The sequence below is a fragment of the Chlorocebus sabaeus genome, chromosome 22 (assembly GCF_047675955.1).
Source record: "Chlorocebus sabaeus isolate Y175 chromosome 22, mChlSab1.0.hap1, whole genome shotgun sequence".
Taxonomy (NCBI): domain Eukaryota; kingdom Metazoa; phylum Chordata; class Mammalia; order Primates; family Cercopithecidae; genus Chlorocebus; species Chlorocebus sabaeus.
The window spans coordinates 39,087,353-39,106,863 of NC_132925.1; the positions used below are offsets into that span (position 1 = coordinate 39,087,353).

Genomic DNA, 19,511 nt, shown 5'->3' on the forward strand with positions numbered 1-19,511 from the left:
CATGATGATTTACTACCGTACATTTTTGTTGTTTTTGTTATTCTACATACTCATAATTGCCAGATGTTTGCAACTTCACCCTCTTACTGTTGCAAACACATAGTCATGTCACTCAGGAAACCCAGTGTGAGTTCAGGATATCACAATGAAAACTGAGAAGAATAAAAGCTCCTTGCTTCTCAGAACTCCGCAGCTTATGGAGGCACATGGGTCCACCTGCACAGATGTGAACTCAATTTTTCTATTACTTGAATCAATCAAAGGGGACTCTTCTTTTATTTGAGTAATTATATTATTGATGCTCCAGGGGGAAAGGCAAACATTTGTTGTCCTGGCATATATCCTGTTATATATATGACCAAAAAGGTGGGGAGGGGGAGGTGAACAATCATACAACCTAGGTTCACAACCTAGTGATATTTGCAGTGATATTTCCCCTTTCATTGCCAACGGGATGAAAACACTACCATTTTGGCAACAACTTTCTATTTAGAACCTTACACTACTCAGGCCTGCTCCTGCTATCCTTCACTACTGCCCTAAATGCCTTTTCCTCCTATATACTCCTGGATCCGCACACTCTGGTTTTTCTCCTGAACTTCCCCCAACCCCACTCCAACACACAGTTCCCCTCACTTCCAGTCTTTCCCACTGTTCTCTGGAGTCACTCTCTCCTTATAAACTCCCCTGCAGTCCCAGTCTCTTCACTGAATATTGTTGCCACTTCCTGGACTTCAAGAAAACTCATGTGAGAACGCTTCCTTCCCTCCACAAAAGGCTGCACATGTGCACATGCGCCCGTATTATGCAGACTTACACGAACGGTCAGAGAACATTCTCCCAGGTCCTCACTTCTGCTTCTGCACCATTGCTTCTTCCCATCCCATACAAAAATCCCTCATTACCAAAATGTGTGGATCCAACTACTTCAACTTTTATCAGTTGTGGCCATGATTATAGTTAATGTCCCAGATTCTCCAGTCTTGGGTACCAATCTCCCTGTTTCCTTCTACCTCATGTCCCACCATCATCCTGGATGACTTCAGTGTTTTAGAGGAAAGGCCACCCAATACCCTTGCCATAACTGCTTACAGCTTTTTACATCTACTCAGTTTTGAACATATGCTTCTAGGGTTACACATCAGGCTATTTCACAATAGAGAATTTTGTGATCCTAAATTCTCATTTTCCTTTTTCAGAACTTTCTCTAGCCTTACTACTTTATTCCTTGTATTTGTGCAAGATTACCATGCCTGCTCCCACAACCTCCTCTGATAGACAGCACTCCCACCATACTTCATAATTCCTCCCCTAGCCTTTCCAGACCTAAGGTGCATCATCCCCATTGTTCTCACTAGGACCATTAACTCCCTTAACCACTAGTCCTTTAGCCACACCTGCTTGACAAACCTTCAACCTGGAACCTGGACTCTTATCACACATCTCCGCCCTTTAACTGTGTCTGTGGATTAGATTAGAGAAAACAATAAAACCATAATATAAGAGCTTTTAGATATTTGTGGTCCACCACCTCAACAGCAGCCTCATTTCCAAAACCTACAACGGCTGTTCCACAACCCACAATGGCTATTCCACTATTCTTGACTCTCTCCTATACAACTCTTTCTTCCCCACAAACAAATAACTGTTATTTCTTCATAAGTTTATAGTATCAGACATCTTTATTCAAGCTCACACCGCTATTTCCCCTTACCTGTATATGTGTGTACCTAACCTCCCTTCTAGTTCAGAGGAAGTGTTGCCCCTCTTTCCAAGAGCTCCCAGGCTTCTGTGTTCCCAGTCTCCTGACATCCACTATTCTTCCCTGTGTATTCAGCCAAAGCCTATTCTATCTTAAACAAAAGTCTTCCCCAATTCTGTCCACCTTTACCACCTTGTGCCTAGGTTCTGGGAAGAGTCATCAGTGTCATCAGTGCGCAATTTATACTTCTTCATTACAATTCACTATTCTGGACCAACTGCAGCCTGACCTCAGCCCGCATAGCTCCAGTAAAATCTCTATTGCTAACGTCACCAGTAGGCTTTCATATTCAAATCCAACATTCACTTCTCAGTCTCTAGACTTCCCTGTTATATGTGATCTTATTGATCATGCCTCTTTTGAAACTCTCTCTGCTTTGCCTCCTTCCATGGTCATTCATTTTCTTAGCTTTGTTCACTTAAAAGGTTCCTCTTCCTGGCAGGGCACTGTGGCTTATTCCTGCAATCCCAGCACTTTGGGAGGCCAAGGCAAGAGGATTGCTTAAGCCGAGGAATTCAAGACCAGACTGGGCAACACAGGAAGACCCCATCTCTACAAAATAATAATAATAATAATAATAATAAATAAATTAGCTGGGCACGGTGGTGCACGCCTGTAGTCCCAAGTACTCAGGAGGCTGAGGTAGGAGAATCACCTGAGCCTGGGCAACAGAGCAAGACTCTGTCTCCCCAAAACAAGTTTTCTTAAAAGTGATTATTCGCCAGAATTCTGTCCTTCTTTACCTTTTCACTTCATATGCTTTCCCTGCACTGTCTTATTTATGCCCATAGCTGCTTCTACCACCTTCACACTGGTGACCCACCTCACCACTATTTTCTCTTCCATGGAAATTGAAATTATACAACTGCATACTTTCATTTGGGATACAAACTGATATTATGATTTATGAATAATATGTTAAATAATTAAATTGAGCTGGTTAAAATTTTTGTGGTGAGAACCTTTGGAATTTATTCTCAGCAATTTTGAAATGTGTAATACTCTATTAACTGTATTCACTGTGCTATGCAATAGAACTGAAAAAAAAAGACCATATTCTTTCTGAGACTTTGTACACTTTGACTATCACCTCCCCAGCCTCTGTAACTACCATCCCACTCATTCTGAAAAGTGTAGTGATCTCTTGTTGTAGTTTTAATTTGCACTTCTCTATTAACAATATTGAGCAATTTTTCATATGTCTATTGGCCATTTGCAGTTCTTCCCTGAAAAATATCTATTTTGATCCCTTGCCTATTTTTTAATTCAGTTTTTGTTTTCTTATAATTAAGTTGTTTGAGCTCCTTATATATTATGGAGATTAACTCTCCTTTGGGTGTATAGCTTGCAGAAATTTTTTCCCAATATATAGGTTGTCTCTGCTGTTCATTGTTTCCTGTTAATTGTTTCCTTTGTGGTGCAGAATCTTTTTAGTTTGATGTAATCCCATTTGTCTGTTTTTGCTTTTGTTGCCTGTGCTTTTCAGATCAAATCCAAAAAATCATTGCGCAGATCAGTGTCATGTAGTTTTCCTCCTATGTTTTCTTCTTCTTCTTCTTCTTCTTCTTCTTCTTCTTCTTCTTCTTCTTTTTTTTTTTTTTTTTTTTTTTTTGAGATGGGGTCTCGCTCTGTTGCTGAGGCTGTAGTGCAGTGGCGTGATCTCGGCTCACTGCAAGCTCTGCCTCCCGGGTTCACACCATTCTCCTGCCCCAGCCTCCAGAGTAGCTGGGACTACAGGTAACCACCACCACGCCCGGCTAATTTGTGTGTGTGTGTGTGTGTGTGTGTGTGTGTGTGTATTTTTAGTAGAGATGGGGTTGGTGGTTTTATAGTTTCAGGTTCTACATTCACATCTCTTAATCTATTTTAGGTTGATTTTTGTATATGGTGTGAGATAAGAGTTCAATTTCATTCTTCTGCATGTGGATATCCAGTTTTCCCAATATCACCTATTAGACTACTCTTTTCCCACTGGGCATTCTTGGAACCTTTGTAAAATCAACTGATTGTACATGTGTGGGTTCGTTTCTGGACTCCCTATTCTATTCCATTGGTCAAGGGGTCTATTTTTGCCAGTACTGTACTGTTTTAATTGTTATAGCTTTGTAGTATAGTTTGAAATCAAGTAGTGTGGCATCTCTAGGTGTGTTCTTTTTGCTTGATTGCCTTGGCCATTTGGGGGTGTTTGTGGTTTTGTATGAATTTTAAGAATATTTTTTCTATTTCTATAAAAATGACATTAGAATCTTGATATGGATTGTGCTAAATCTTTAGATTACTTTGGGTAGTGTGAACATTTTAACAATATTGATTCTTCCACCCTATAAACACAAGAACTCTTTCCACTTATTTGTATCATCTTCAATTTATTTCACCAACATTTTATAGTTTTTGGTGTACAGGTCTTTCAAGTCATTGGTTAAATTTATTCCTAAGTATTTCTTTTTGTAGCTGTTGTAAGTGGGATTGTTCTCTTGATTTCTTTTCAGATAGTTTGTTGTTAGTGTATAGAAATGCTACTGATTTTGTGTGTCAGTTTTGGATCCTGCAACATTACTGTATTTATTAGTTCCAACAGTTTTTTTTGGTGGAGACTGTTGGATTTTCTATATATAAGATACATATAAGATTATGTCATTTCAGCAAACTGACAATTTCGCTTGTTCCTTTCTATTTGTGTGCTATTTCTTTCTCTTGCCTAATTGCTCAGGCAAAGATTTCCAATACTGTATACTCTAGAAATGGCAAGAGTGAGCATCCTCATGTTGTTCCAGATCTTAGAGGAAAGGCTTTCAATTTTCCATCATTCAGTATAATGTTAACTATGGGCTTCTCATATGTGGCCTTCACTATATTGAGGTACATCCCTTCTATTCCTTATTTTAGTGAGAGTTATTATCATAAAAGGATGTTGAATTTTGTCAAATGCTTTTTCTTCATCTAATGAGATGATCATATAGATTTTGTCCTTCATTCTGTTAATGTGATGTGTTACATGTATTGATTTGCATATGTTAACCATCCTCATATACCAGGGATAAATTCCACTTGATCATCGTGGATAATCCTTTTAATATGTTGTTGAATTCAGTTTGCTAGTATTTTGTTGAGGATTTTTGCTTCTGTGTTCATCAAGGTTATTGGCCTGTAATTTTATTTTCTTGTAATTTCCTTGTCTGGCATTAGTATTAGGGTAATGCTGCCCTCACAAAAAGAGCTTGGAAGTACTCCCTCCTTTCCCAATTTTTTTTGGAAGGGTTTGAGCAAGATTGGTATTAATTCTTTAAATGTTTGGTAGAATTAAGCTGTGAACTCATCAGGTCTTGGGTTTTACTTTGATGACAGACTTTTTATTACTGATTCAATCTCCTTACTTGTTATTGGTCTGTTCAGATTTTTGTATTTCTTCATTATTTGGTCTTGGGATTACACACATCTAAGGATTTATCCATTTATTGTAGATATTCCAATTTATAGGCATTTGTTTATAGTAGTCTTTCATGATCCTTTTTATTTCTGGGGTATCAGCTGTAATGTCCTTTCTTTCATTTGTGAATTTATTTATTTGATCTATTCTTTTTTTCTTAGCCTAGCTAAAGGTTTGTCAATTTTATCTTTTCAAAAAAGCAGCTTTTTTTTTTTCCTTTGGTCTTTTTTATTGCCTTTCTATCTCATTTATTTCTGCTATGATCATAATTATTTCCTTCCTTCTGCTAACTTTGGGCTTAATTTGTTCTTTTTCTAGTTCTTTGAGGTATAATGTTAGGTTGTTTGAGAACTTCTTTTTTGATGTAGGCATTTATTGCTATAAACTTGATTCTTAGAACTGCTTTTGCTGTATCCCATAAGTTTTAATATGTTGTGTTTCCACTTTTGTCTCAAGATCCTTTAAAATTTTCCCTTGAATTTCTTCATTGACCCATTGGTTGTTCAGGAGAATGTTAATATCCATGTATTTGTGAACTCTCCAAAATTCCTCTTGGTATTCTTTTCATTTCATACCATTGGAATGAAAAGATATTTGATATAATTTGTGATTGGAAAAGATATTTGATATAATTTCAGTCTTCTTAAATTTGCTGAGGCTATTTTGTGCCCTAACATGTGATCTATTCTGTTGAATGCTCTGTGTGCACTTGAGAGTGTGTATTCTGTTGCTATTAGATGGAATGTTCTGTATATGTCTGTTAGGTCCATTTGGTCCAGTGTTGCTCAAGTCTAATGCTTCCTTATTCTGTTTGGACGCTCTGTCCATTGTTGAGATGGGGTACTGAAATCCCCTACTATTCTTGTGTTGTAATCCATCTCTCCCTTCAGGTCCTCTAATATTTGTGCTATACATTTAGGTACTTCAATATTGAGTGCATATAAATTTACAATTGTTATGTCTTCTTGATGAATTGACCCTTTTATCATATGATGTCCTTCTTTATGGTTTTTTTTTTTTCCCCAGAGTTTTTGACTTAAAGTCTATGTTGTCTGACATAAGTATAGCCATCCTACTGTCTTTTGGTTTCCATTTGTGTGGAGTATTATTTTCTATCCCTTCACTTTCAGTCTATGTCTAAAAGTGAGGTGAGTCTCTTGTAGGCAGCATATAGTTAGGTCTTATTTTATCCATTCAGCCACTCTATGTCTTTTTATTGGAGAAATTAATCCATTGACATTCAATTGTTGCTAGGTAAGGACTTACTACAGTCATTTTATTAGTTGTTTCTGATTGTTTTGTACATACTTCATTTCTTTCCTCCTTTCTTGCTATATTCCTTTGTGGTTTGTTTTCTATAGGAGTATGCTTTGATATTTTTGCTTTGTGCTTCTAAAGATTTTTGCTTTGTGGTTACCATTAGGCTTACATGGAACATCTTATACTTACAACCACCTATTTCAAGCTTATAACTACTTAACTTTGCATATAAGTCTATACTTTTACACCATCATTACAATCCAATAGTATTCTGAATGGGCTCTGCTTTATTTATACGTTTGAGTTTTGTGCATGTTTCATGTTATTAATTACCAGTTTTTTGTTTCAGTTTAAGTAACTCCATTTAGCAATTCCTACAAGGCAGGTGTAGTGATGATGAATTCCTTTAGCTTTTGTTTGTCTGGGAAAACAAACTTTTTTTTTTTTTTTTTTTTTTACTTCTCTCTCATTTATGAAAGACAGCTTTGCTGGATAAAGTATTGTTGGTTGGCAGCTGTTCTCTTGTGCACTTTGAATTTATCCTACTCTCTCCTGGCCTGCAGGGTTTATGCTGAGAACTCTGCCAATGGTTGTATGGCACTCCTTTTTATGTGATACGTTTCTTGCCTCTTGATGCTCTCAAAATTTTTTGCCTTTGATTTTTGATAGTTTATTATGTGTTGTGGTGTCCTCCTCTTTGGGTTGAATTTGGTTGGAAACCTCTGCAGTTCCTATACTTGGATGTTGGCATCTACCACAGATTAAGGAAGTTTTTAGCCGTTATTTCTTTAAATATGCTTTTTGGCCCCTTTAAATATGCTTTTCAGGCACCTCTTTCTTCTCCTTCTCCAGCTGCTATTATGTGAAGATTTGGTCTCTTGATGGTGTTCCATAATCTGTAGGCTTTTAGAAATTCTTTTGTTCTTCTTTTTTTTTTTTGCTCCTGACTAGATAATTTCAAATATTCTGATTCTTCTTGATTGAGTCAGCTGTTGAAGCTTTCTGTTGAATTTTTCAGTCTCTTGAACTTCTATCCCATTCTTATTGTTTCTATTTATCAACTTTCTTTTTAGTGTACCATTTTCAAATTTCACTAAATTTTTTATCTGTATATACATTAATAGTTCACTGAACCTCTTTATGGGTATTATTCTGAATTGTCAGTTATTTCATAAATCTCCATTTCTTTGGGGCCTATTATTGGAGCTTTATTAGTTTCTTTTGTAGGTGTCATGATTGTCTGATTCTTCGTAATCTGTATGTTCTTGTATTGTTGTCTGTGCATTTGAGGAGACAGCCCCCTCTTCTGGCCGTTACAGGTGTTCTTGGGCAGGGATAGCCCTTCACTATTTAGTCTATCCTATGATTCTGGAAGGGTCAGCTGATGATAACCCCAGGCAGGCAGAGCTTCTTGTGAGTTCTCTAGCTGACTGGGCCACTGCCTTTGCTGTATTGAGTGGAATTGCTGGTTGAGTATTGCAATGACTTCTGGTCAGACTGGCCACTTCTGGTACTGCCTGGCTGATAATTCTGATATTTGGGACCTGCAATTGGACAGGGCTGTAGACTGGGCTACAAGGTTAGGCAGAGTCACTACTCATAACATGTGTGTCCAGAGGCTGTACTCCTTAGAAATGTGCAATTAAGGGTTGCCTCCATCAGGATGAAGCCATGGAGTGAAATTTTGGCCGAGTTCAGTGGCTTTTGATCTCCGGAGTTAAGCAGGTCTAGCCACTTTGCTTCTTCCGGATGTGTGGAGGTGGAAGTCTCTTTGCCTGGGCAGGGTCATTGGAAGTGCTTTTTGGCTTGGTGGAGCTGCTGCTTGACTTCTAAGGTCAAGGTGGTCTAGCCCCTTCACTTCTCCAAAATAAAAGGCAGGCATCTACCTTCCTGGCAGGGTTGTTGGGAGTTGGCTCTGAAGCTAGGCAGGAAGACCAGTAGTGTAGGCACTCAGGCTAGATTGTACTTCCCACTGTCCTTTTTTTTTTTTTTTTTTTTTTTGAGATGGAGTCTTGCTCTGTCACCCAGGCTGGAGTGTAGTGGCACAATCTCAGCTCACTGCAACCTCTGCCTCCCGAGTTCAAGCAATTCTGTGTCAGCCTCGCGAGTAGTTGGGATTACAGCCGTAAGCCACCATGCCCAGCTAATTTTTGTATTTTTTGTAGAGACAGGGTTTCACAGGCTGGTCTTGAACTCAGCGACCTCAAGTGATCCACCCACCTCAGCCTCCCAAAGTGCTGGGATTACAGGCATGAGTCACCACACCCAGACCCCACTGTGCAAATTTTGAAGGTCACCAGCTCAGCCTTGCAGGTGGGCTATGAGGTTGGCTGATATCTTTGATCAGGCACCTCAGCCAAGCAGGAACACAGAGGTTCACCAGTATCTCCATGCTGTTCACTACCTCTGCTTCCTTTCTTTGTTTCTACCTGATTCCAGGCAGTCTAGCCATGTCGTTTCCCCTAGTGCTTCTCATGAGATGAGACCGGACTGGGCTTCCTGGGAAGCATCTTGGAATGCTAGGGAAACTGGATCTGGTTTTCTTTTCCCCCTGTATAAACTGTTGGCCTAGGGAATTCTTCATCTGGCATTATGTCAACTTGGGGGAAGGGAGTGAGCAATATAGTCAAAGTGAAGACTGTTCTTACCCTTTGAATTCAGATTTCATTAAGCTTTATGGACCATACTAGTGTCTCAGACTAGTTTCTAAGTGTTGGGGTTTTCAAAAAGATGTTCTAGTCTGTGGAGTTGCTAGCTGAACTTTCTATGAAAGCAAGTGGAGGCTGAGACTTCCTACTCTGCCGTCTTGCTCTGTTTTTTATTTTCTCTTACATGGACTTTTAAGAGTTGGCTAGTCGCCTACTTGTAGTCTCATCGACATTGCCCCATCTCCAAACCTTCTACATACTGCTGCCAAAGTTGTCTAAGAGAGGACAGTGGTTCTCAAACTTCAGCATTCCTAAAAATCACCTGGACAGCATGTTAAAACAGATTGCTGGGCTCCATGTAGTTTCTTACTCAGCAGGTGTGGAGTAGGGCTTGAAAATGTCTATTTTTAACAAGTTTCCAGTTAAGTGATGCTGATGCTGCTGACCTAGAGATTACTTTGGGAACTACAACCCATTGGATCGTAAGTTACTCTTAGCTTAAAATCTTTCATTAGCTATCTTCTGTCTACAAAAGTCCCAAGACATCTGTCAGCTTATTTGAAGTACTTATGAAAAGTGCACTTTATTGGGCTTCACACTCAAGATTCTTAATAGATCTGATATCTATTACATATCTCATACATATTTCTATTAATGAACACCTTTGTGTGACAATTGGTTTACTTGTCTGTCTTCTATTAGTTAATGAACTCGAACATCACTATCTCCAGCACCAGTGTTTGGCATATAATTGCCCAGTACATAGAAATGAGATGCCTGGCTAGCTCAGTTAATAGAAATTTTTTAAAAAATTAATTAAAAAAAAAAAGGGAGAAACGTCAGACCAGGTGGCAGTGGTGGTGACTGATAGGGACAGGAAGGAAAGGAGGATCAGGAATATAAACATGGAATCAGAGTAAATAGGATATTGAGGAAAACTTCTGTCATGCTCATTCCTGTGAACTGCCCTCCTCTATTCATTTATTTACCCACCTTAGACCACCCAGACTAGTCAAGTATCTTCTTTCCTTTTCCAGTATCCAAGTCCACCCAACTGAACTTTTGCTAAACCATGCTTTCCACAAACATTTTTAACTTCCCAACAAAGAATTACAAAAAAGGTCATTATTAATGATTACACATTTTTCTACTATCACTGAGCAAATATGGTGTCCCTTCTGTTACATGAACTATAATAGGATATCCAGGTAACTAGTAATTTTTCTCTCTTCCATGAACATGGCCCCTACAAAAACAAAACAAACAAAAACAAAAACAAAAAAACAGCTGGAATGTGTAGAGCACGTTGAACTAAACGGTCTTATGCTTCTTATGCTGCCATATCTGGAGGTGAGGGTAGTAGGAACTTTGCAATTCCATTAGCCAAAATTAATTTTTATTTATTTCTTATATCCATTTATTTATATAGCCAAGCCAGCATCTGGTTCTGTGCTATTCCCTTAGGACAGGACCAAGACAGATCAAGCCAGAAGGGGCATCATATCAGTTTATAAGACTGGTCTGTTATCTCCAATCAGGGTTATCTGGGTTACTTTTCCAAGCTAGAGCCAACTTGGGGCAATTTTGATGAGGTATCTCTGTGCCCATGGCACCCATTTTGCTCTAAACTACTGAGTAATCTCATCAAAATGTTTGCTGCCAAGAGAAGCATACTTTAAGATCCTATGGAAAGCATAGAGAGATGGCAGATTCCCTATCCTCCTCACCCCTACCTCAAGAACCACTATATTTAGGCTGAACTACTTTAAAAAGCAACTAACCTAATATACTTATTTTCATGCTATTCTTCCAATATACCAACTTGTCCCCACCTCAAGGCACTGCCCTTACTGCTACTGTAACATGGAATTCTCCCCAAAGCTATTTATATGATTCAGTCTTGCTTTTGCTTTGCTCAAAAATCATCTCCTCAAAGATGCCTTCTAGCAGTGCCATTCTTACCACTATTTCCTTGCCCTGATTTCCCTTTACTGCACTTATCACTACTACCAGGGAATGTTATATTATACATAAATTTATTTGCTGTATTTTCTGCACCACCTAACTCCCCCACCCCCATGCATATTTTAAGCTCTGTGCAGGTAAGACCTTTGCATTTCTCATTCACTGCTATATCCCCAGGGGCTAGTATAGTGCCTAGTGGTTAATATATCTTTGTTGAATGGTTGAACAGACTCAGACTGAATGCCAAATAATGTTAACTTAAAAAAAAGTATACGCATCAAAATATTTAAGGAAACAATTATTAATTTAAACAGAAACTGATATTGGGTACCTTGGTTTTATACACACTCCTCACAATGCTTCCTTTGGTGAAACCTTTCAGAACTCCTCTGCAAGAATTATTTTCAGAACCAGCTTGTGAGCTACATGATTGGTCTTTTCACTTCATAAGTCTTATTTTGTCTCACCAGAAGTTTCACAGTGTAACAAACCAAACTCAGCACAGAAAACATGTGACAATATATTTTAGATTCTCTAAGACAAGGTCTCATAAATTTAGATGACAAGTGACAATATCAATGGACTAAGTATATCACCTCCCATAACCTAAAGGGCTAATAGTCATAAACATAAAAGTTCTGGAGTATGAAATTTAAAACACAAATTTTGGATATAAATTATCTGAATACAAAGCTGTAGGTAATTCTTATCTTTCACTTCTCCTCGTAACTCCAAACATAATGCCACTGTAGGTGGGTTGCTGCTAGACTACATCCAAGATTGTTCAGCTGAGGACTTGCCCATTCTCCCAGTTACTTGGAATTTTCAACCTTCTGATACTCTAGCCAACAAGGCATTTGCACTCAGCTTCTTCTACTGATCTAGCCACACATCATCTCCTTCACGAATGCGGGCAGTCTAAAGACTTCCTGTCTTGCAAAGTATTATTTCAAACAACTAAAAGGAAAATCTTTGGAAGCAGAAGTGGAAAAACAGGAAAAGTGGCAGCAAAACCCTGAGCCTCAGGATAGTAGCTTATTCAAAAGTATATTTACACGTCACAGGGTAAAATAGACCAGCTGAGTCCCTATCTTAGAAAGGAAGCCTACTGCTTCCTCCTAGTAGGCAACAAAGAGAACCCCACCTAGGACTTTAACCCACTCTTTTCCCAATGTATTCCAATACTATTAGCCAGCTGAACTAAAAGAGAATGGGTGCTGGTAGGCAACTCCACTGATCTCCCTTTCTTTAGCAATAATTACTGGCCAGCTGAGGGCTAAAGATAATGAAGATTGAAAGAAAAGCAGACATTCCAAAGGTACTGTGTCAAGTAATACATGAGATGTGTTCATAAACGAATGAGTTATTCCAGAGCCATACAAACAAATCAATCTCTTTACTGGACAGGCACACCTCTCATATGTATATTATTCAAATATACTAACACATGAAAGATCACATCACCTTGTTTACAGATACATTTAATATCCCTTACCCTTCCCGACTTTCAAAACATAATAGTATACAAAATATAAAATATCTTAAATATTTATAAAAATCACAAGAAAAAAATAGAACGTATGAAAATATTTTTATCTGAGTTCTCCCTCATTGTTGAGAGGCAGCTTAGTTTGCTTTGAGTTCATAACTGTTGAGTGGGTAGGAGTATGCCCTGCCTAATACTATTCTGTCCCGGAGAAGTTTAAATAAAACATAGTAGTTGCAGAAGAGGATGAGAGCCATGGAAAGTGTGTGGTTCCACTTCTCCGACCGCAGCAAGGAATAGAGCTGATAGAAGACGACACTGCCCTCAATAAGGATAAGCAGATTTAACAGCCTTAATGGTCGATGAAATAAGAACTGTAAGGAAGTTAAAAAAGCAAAACGTTATTTCATAGAAAAGTAATGGCTGTAGTTATTCTTGCATTTATTTTTCTAAGATAATTTAATATTTACAAGTTCCCATATATAATAACAAATAGATCTGTTTATTTACTATCAGGCTATTTCTTGCTATAAAGACTGAAACCTTTTCCTTTCCAAACCTTTTTGCTCAAGAAATAATGAAATGTTTTATTTCAATGCCCCTGAGACATGAAAAGAGATTATGCCCAAAAGAAAACTACTTATAAACATTTTTCTTAGACTGTATCTTAGGTATAGATTTTATTTAGGATAAACACAAAAGTATATTTATCTAAGACAGAGGTGGATAAAGGACAAAACAGGAAATATTTTAGGCTTTGTAAGTCAAGAGGCAAAAGTTAAGGATATTACATAGGTACTTATGTAACCACTTAAAAAGGTAAAAAACATTCTTGTAACATTATGTAAACTAAGACATAAATACTAACACTAGAGAAGTCTGGGGAAAAGAGAGGTTACAAATCGAATATCAATATAATAGTTTCTTAATTTTTCCTTAAACTGTGTACCCACCATGGTCACTTACTGAAATCCTCTACACCATATACTTGTGTGTTTAATTACTGATTTTTTTCTGGATATTGAGAAGTAGGGTACACAAAGACAGGATAAGGAGGAAGGAAGGAAAAATGAGTCAGAATTAGACTAAAAATAGGGCTTACTACTATATTTACTCCCACTAAATTCTCCACTTTAAAAGGCTAAATTCCGGTTTTCTAATACAAAGTTATGAATACAAACATATAGGCCACAAGTTGCAAAGGAACATTAACAGTTCAGTTTAACCAGTCTAATCCTAAATCTAGATGAAGACAAACAGTACAGTAACAGCAGTGATCAGATCTAAAAGAACTAATTTAGATGGAACTTAGATCTCAGAGCTTACACCTCAGAATGAAGCCAAATTATCATGACAGCTTTAAGTTTCCAGGTTCAAGAGGAAGAAAATGTTTAACCTGGAGTCTGACAGCGATAGGTAATAGGCACATTTTAAATGACTGTTTTGAAACCTCAGTGTGCCTAAGAATCATTTCCAAATCCACAAATGCTGCCAATTCCTGGGATCATCCAGAGATTCTGGTTCAGAAGTCTGATATAGGGGCCCTGAATCACTTTTTAAAAATAGTGGGCCAGGTGGCTCATGGATCACTTGGAGAAGCACTGATTTAACTATCTATCCAGTCCAGAAAAATCAGTAATAAATCAACTTGCCTAATCTTCTCTCCACGGATTCCATCTGATTTTTCAGCTGTCCAAAGCTAGCAAGGAAAATACCTAATTTTCAAGCAGAAAATTCTAATGAACTATTTGGCTATCACAGGTCTCAAGGAGATAGCAAGGACCAACAGAAGTCATTAATGGCCTAGAGAATTCAGCTGGCTGAATTAAATATTCTATACAGAAATCAAATGCTCATGTACTTGTGACTTAAGCCCTTTCCTCCACCTTAAGGCATTTCCACTGGCGTCAAGAAGGAGGTGCCTGTCATTTTCTCATTCAAGGGCCTTTCACCTTCCCCATGTTCCTCCCAACCTGCCCCACCCTGCATTCTCCTACTATGGTATTTATAAGCATCATGCCTGGTGCAAGTTCCCAATATTTAATTGAAGTGTCCCTCAGTAACAAACACCTGCAGAACCAGAAAGTCCATGTACCCCCCTCACAGGAACTGGGAAGGACTGAGGGAGAAAGAGATGCAAGTATTTTAAAAAGATCTTCAATTCTTGTTTAGAATATGATCCCCTTTCAAAAGCAACACACTGCACTATGGGCATTTTTACTATAAACAGTCCCCCACAGGCACCTAGTTTTCCCCACTCGCATTGGTCAGCTGGTCTTTCTTTTATAAGTATATACTTTTGCCTTGTACAGATAATTTCTGGAAGGCTGAAAGACCAAATAGATCATAACCAAAGGGATGAGTTCAATGGAACAGAAGCTAGATATAGTGAGTTTCTATTGCTTTTTCCTTTTTTAACTTTTAAGCTTTTTTCCTTTTGATGGCATTTGTCTGACTTCCAAAGGGGAAGCTAAAGCCTTTTTAAAGAAACAACATATATGACAAATACCTAAAAATAAAACCACCACACTATTAATATATTAAATGTCACTTATGGATACACAGATACAGTATATCTTAACAATACCACTAAACCAAACTCTTACAAAACAAAAATGGTAAGATGAAAAAGGAGTCTTAGATAACTGCCTACTTGTTACAAGTAATACTAGATTCAACAAATACCAATGTAACTACAGAAACCAGCTAAGCCACTAAAACTGGAATAATGGTATATGATCTTCAAACTGCCCTTCAGAAGACATTTCCAAAGTACAGGGACCACTGTTACACTAGTGGCAATAATTACCTTGTAATAATTTTCTAGTATGTGCTACACACTATGCTACATGCTTCCACACAGACTGGCCTCCTAACACTTACCCCTAAGCTTATGTTTGAAAATAAATAAGTGGTACTTGCATAAAAGCGGGCATGGGATACATCTGAAGGCACTGCCACGTTGTAAGGCCCCATGGCTCTATATAAACATCTGCTGTGCCGCACCAGCACCCCTTGAGGCCATATTGTATTTTCTGACCAACTAAGGGAGAAAGAAATGCAATGTTAGCATATTGGCAATTACAGATAAGATAGTATCTGGCAAGGCCAGCTGTATTTTAATGGAAGGAATTAAATAATCAAGGCTTCATCTGCCTGAATTCTGAAAATACAGTAATTCCATGGTCAAACTGGAGTAGTTTTAGAAAGGATTTGTTACTTTAAATTCATTGCTATATAGTACACAGAGGTTGCAAAGGAGTACAGTTAACTCAGTGTCAAAGGACTTAAGAGGCTTAGAAGAATGAGCAGACATAAATGTGTAAGCCAGAAAACAGTGTGGCTATGAGTCACACTATGAGCCAGAAAATAGTGTGTAAGCAGGCAGACTGTCATCTCCATCCCAAGTGAGCAGAGTCTACTGGTGGAAATGCTAGAGGGAACAAACAAGAAGAGAAAGCTGATGGTAATAAGCGTAGTGGAGAAATTAGCACATTGTCAATCTAGCATGACATTTACTGCAGAATTACATCCCAAAAAACTATAGGAAATCAGTTTGCTTATCACACAATTCAAATACCTCACAACTGTAAGAAGGTATACAGTAGAACACAGCGACACATCTCACACACACACAGACTTTTCACTGCTTTTGTGGTTTATTTTTATAGGTTTCTCTGGGGGAAAAGAAGTTACAGAAGCAGCAGCTTCATTCTTTCCAGCACAATGGAGTTTGGGTGGGGACAGGGATCTTCAGGTTAAGCTTTTTTAAAAAAAAAATCTAAGTTAATTCATCTCTTCCTGATTTTGGAAAGGTTAGTTTCCTAGGATAAGAACTGGGAGGCAGTTTAGATATGTTATTTAAAAAAAAAAAAAAAAAAAAAATTCTAGCACCCTGAACCTTTCCCAGTTCAGAAAATGTTCCACCGGCCTTGCTCACACTTACCAGCATTAAAGTGATGATACACCTCATGGCCATGTGCCATCAGTAGCCTGAAGATGTACAGTACTAGTACTGTGGATTGTATTTTCAATTTTTATTGAAATCTGTCCTTTGCCCACAGTCGGGTTTCTTTTCAGCCTGGCCCAATCTCTTTCAGTTCCTGGGCTTGAAGGCCTGTGCTAATCTGTATCAGACATCAAGGCAGATAATTGAAGGGAGAACTCTCAGGGGGAGAGGGAAAGGGAAGGTCACCTCAATCTGTCCCATTTAACTAGGGAAAAATTTCTAGGAGATGAAATTTGTGAAATGTTCGAATTACAAAAGGGGGAAGATGAAGATGGTTTGGGTCTGAAAGAAAAGTATGATGAAGGACTCAGAAGTGACAGAATAAAACGGTCCTAATGTTAGCCATTTTGGATCACAGGAGCCATGTGGAGTAATGACTGATAATGGGGACACAACGAGAAAAATTCTTCCAAAGAACTCACAGTCAAGCACAGTTCTCACTTAAACACAGGAGAAGCAGGGAAATATTCAGTAGAGAGTTTAGAAAGAAAATAATAGTAAAAAAGTACAGGTAAGGAAAATTACTAGAATAAAACTACATATATTAGAAAGAAAAAATGAGAGAAGCATATTCCAGCTAAGTGTGAGATAAGTAGCTAGCAACTACTCAGCTGTGGCAATGAAGATGAGAAGACAAATCTTAAAGTCTTCTAAAGAGGAATAAAATATATGACTCTTTGAATTTGGGCAAAGGGGTAAGATTGAAAGAAAACTCCAAGTGCATTGCTTGGGAGACAAATTATACACTCTAAGAGTGACTGGGCAGCTGAAAGGTAGAACGCATTTAAGGAGCTGGGGGTGGTGGCGGAAATGAGTTAATGTCCCTTGTATTCAGTTTAGCATGATGACAAGCATCCATGTAAGACAAAAACTAAAAATTAAATGTTCAAAGCCAAGAGCAAGAATGACATACAAAGCAAATAAACATGATCAGCAGCATGTAGAAAGTGTTACATGGTTTTACCCTCTAGCTTACTCACATGTGCTGGGGAGCATTGCTGTAGGACCCATGTTCCAGCTTCTGCCACTTGCCCAGGTGAGCAGCTGATTTATGTAGCAAATCACAGTATTTGGATGGCAACAGTTGCGTGGTGAGCATGACAAAAGCATTGATCCACACCATAATGAGGTGCTCGCATGACCAGCGCATGTCATAGTACTGGGTACTCTGGAAGAGATCAGAAGAGAGAGAAATGATACATGCACTGGTAAAAAGAGGCAGGGATGGGTGCGTGTACATATGCCCTGCAGACAAATGCCACACTGAGTCACACATGCACTGGTGGTCCTGCTGTCCGTGCAGAAAGTTCAAGAGCAGAGTCCTCCACAATCCTTCAACCTGACTTTCTGGCTGTATGAGTTAGGGATGGGAGGGAGAGGCGATTATATTTTAAGTGTCTCCTTTCTAGAAGAACTGAGTGTTCTCTGAAGGACCATTCCGGCTGCAGAAGTACTTCTGAATGGGTAAAGAAAGGGCACTAAAATGTCCCAAAAGATTTCGGGCCCAAGTGACATCCAGACCATTTTTCTTTTCTATTGAAGTAAACTGAAGTTTAGATAAAGGTTAGATTAAATTCAAGGAAACTCCTGACAACCATGTTAAGATCAACCATAGTAGGCTGAGTTTTACTGAAACCTTGGTCCTCTTAAGCTACTACATACTGATTCTATTATAAGTACATTTTGATTCTCCCCAGAAACTAAAAATACTTAAAAAAAAAAAAAAAGAGGGGACCACCACGGGTGCATCACATATATGGAAATACCTATCCGCCAACCAGGAGCGGTATTAGTGCACTCCAGATGCAGCCGAACTCCACCATCCAGGCTGCCAAAGGGGAGACAGAGAAAAGGGGGATTAAACAAGAAATACCCAGTTTATGTAATTCACACAGATCCAGGAAGCACATAAAAGTAAGATAACCACTTACCTTCACAAAACACAGGGGGAGAAATGCAACATAGTAGGCACTGAAGAGGGAGTTGAAGAGAACCTCCTTGATTCTGTGGTTGAAATCTGCTTTCAGACATTCTACTTCATTGCGAATGAGGTCTGGAGATAGGGGACAACTGTGGGTGGGGATGGGTGTGGCATTATTAAACTGTTCTTTTAGAGACTCCAGCAACAAGGAGAGAAAGTCTTTAGATTTGGCCAAGCCTCCCACAGTTGATGCACTTTCCTCTACTGCCTGGTGCTGAACCACATAGTTATAGTCTGTGAGAAGAAGATGAGCTCTACTATCTTGATGAAAACAGCAAAGAGGAACATAAACACCAAACCTGTAAAACAAAGTGTGAAAATGAGACCCCAGATACCACCTTAAATCAGACCTTATAACTTATGTCAATATAACTTACAACTTATGTCAATAAAATAGTCAGGACCCACAAGAGTAAACATAACTCAGGAGGGGCATTGCTGATAGTAAATTCATTATCTGGAGAGCTCTTCAATTTTTTTCCATAAAAGCCGTGTACATTCATTGTAGATTACAGAGAACCTACAGAAAACCACAATGGCAAAACACACATCACCTAGCAATACTCATTTTTATAACTAGATGCACATATTTCCAATATAAAGTTTCTAAACTTTATATATAGTTACATATGCTTTTTTCCTTTTATGTTTGGCCTCATACAGTACAATGTGTTTTGTATCCTGCTGTTTTAACTTTGCATGTGTACATGTGTGTGTATTGAGTATTTTCCATGTGCACTGAGTATTTTCTCAAGTCTAAATATTTTTCTATAGCAATTTTTAAAGATACAATAGTATTCTCATATAGAGATGCCATAATTTACCCATTTCTCTCTTGGTGGAAACTTAGGCTGTTTCTTATTTCCCACTACTATAAATAACAATGTGATAAGGATTTTCCTAACACGTGTTTACATTTGGTCATTTTAGTACAGCTTGTCCTTCACTTCAAATGTCCCCTTCTTAGTAGGGG

General features: G+C 38.3%; 1 protein-coding gene across 4 annotated transcripts in view; it reads right to left on the minus strand.

Annotated features, from left to right (window-relative positions):
• Nucleotides 1-12,439: 12,439 nt before the first annotated feature.
• The window catches only part of TMEM39A (transmembrane protein 39A), a 34,504-nt gene continuing 27,432 nt past the window's right edge, over nt 12,440-19,511 (minus strand). For 3 of the 4 annotated variants that reach the window (XM_007985712.3, XM_007985713.3, XM_007985711.3), the window contains 4 exons: nt 18,489-18,837; nt 17,538-17,725; nt 15,471-15,591; nt 12,440-12,922 (listed from right to left, as the gene is read on the minus strand). In XM_007985712.3, the coding sequence (XP_007983903.3) occupies nt 12,689-12,922; nt 15,471-15,591; nt 17,538-17,725; nt 18,489-18,837 (892 nt within the window). In that variant the 3' untranslated portion in view covers nt 12,440-12,688. Of the gene's footprint in view, nt 12,923-15,470; nt 15,592-16,533; nt 16,676-17,537; nt 17,726-18,488; nt 18,838-19,511 lie in introns of those variants that run through there. The other variant, XM_073009746.1, reaches the window with a different exon arrangement.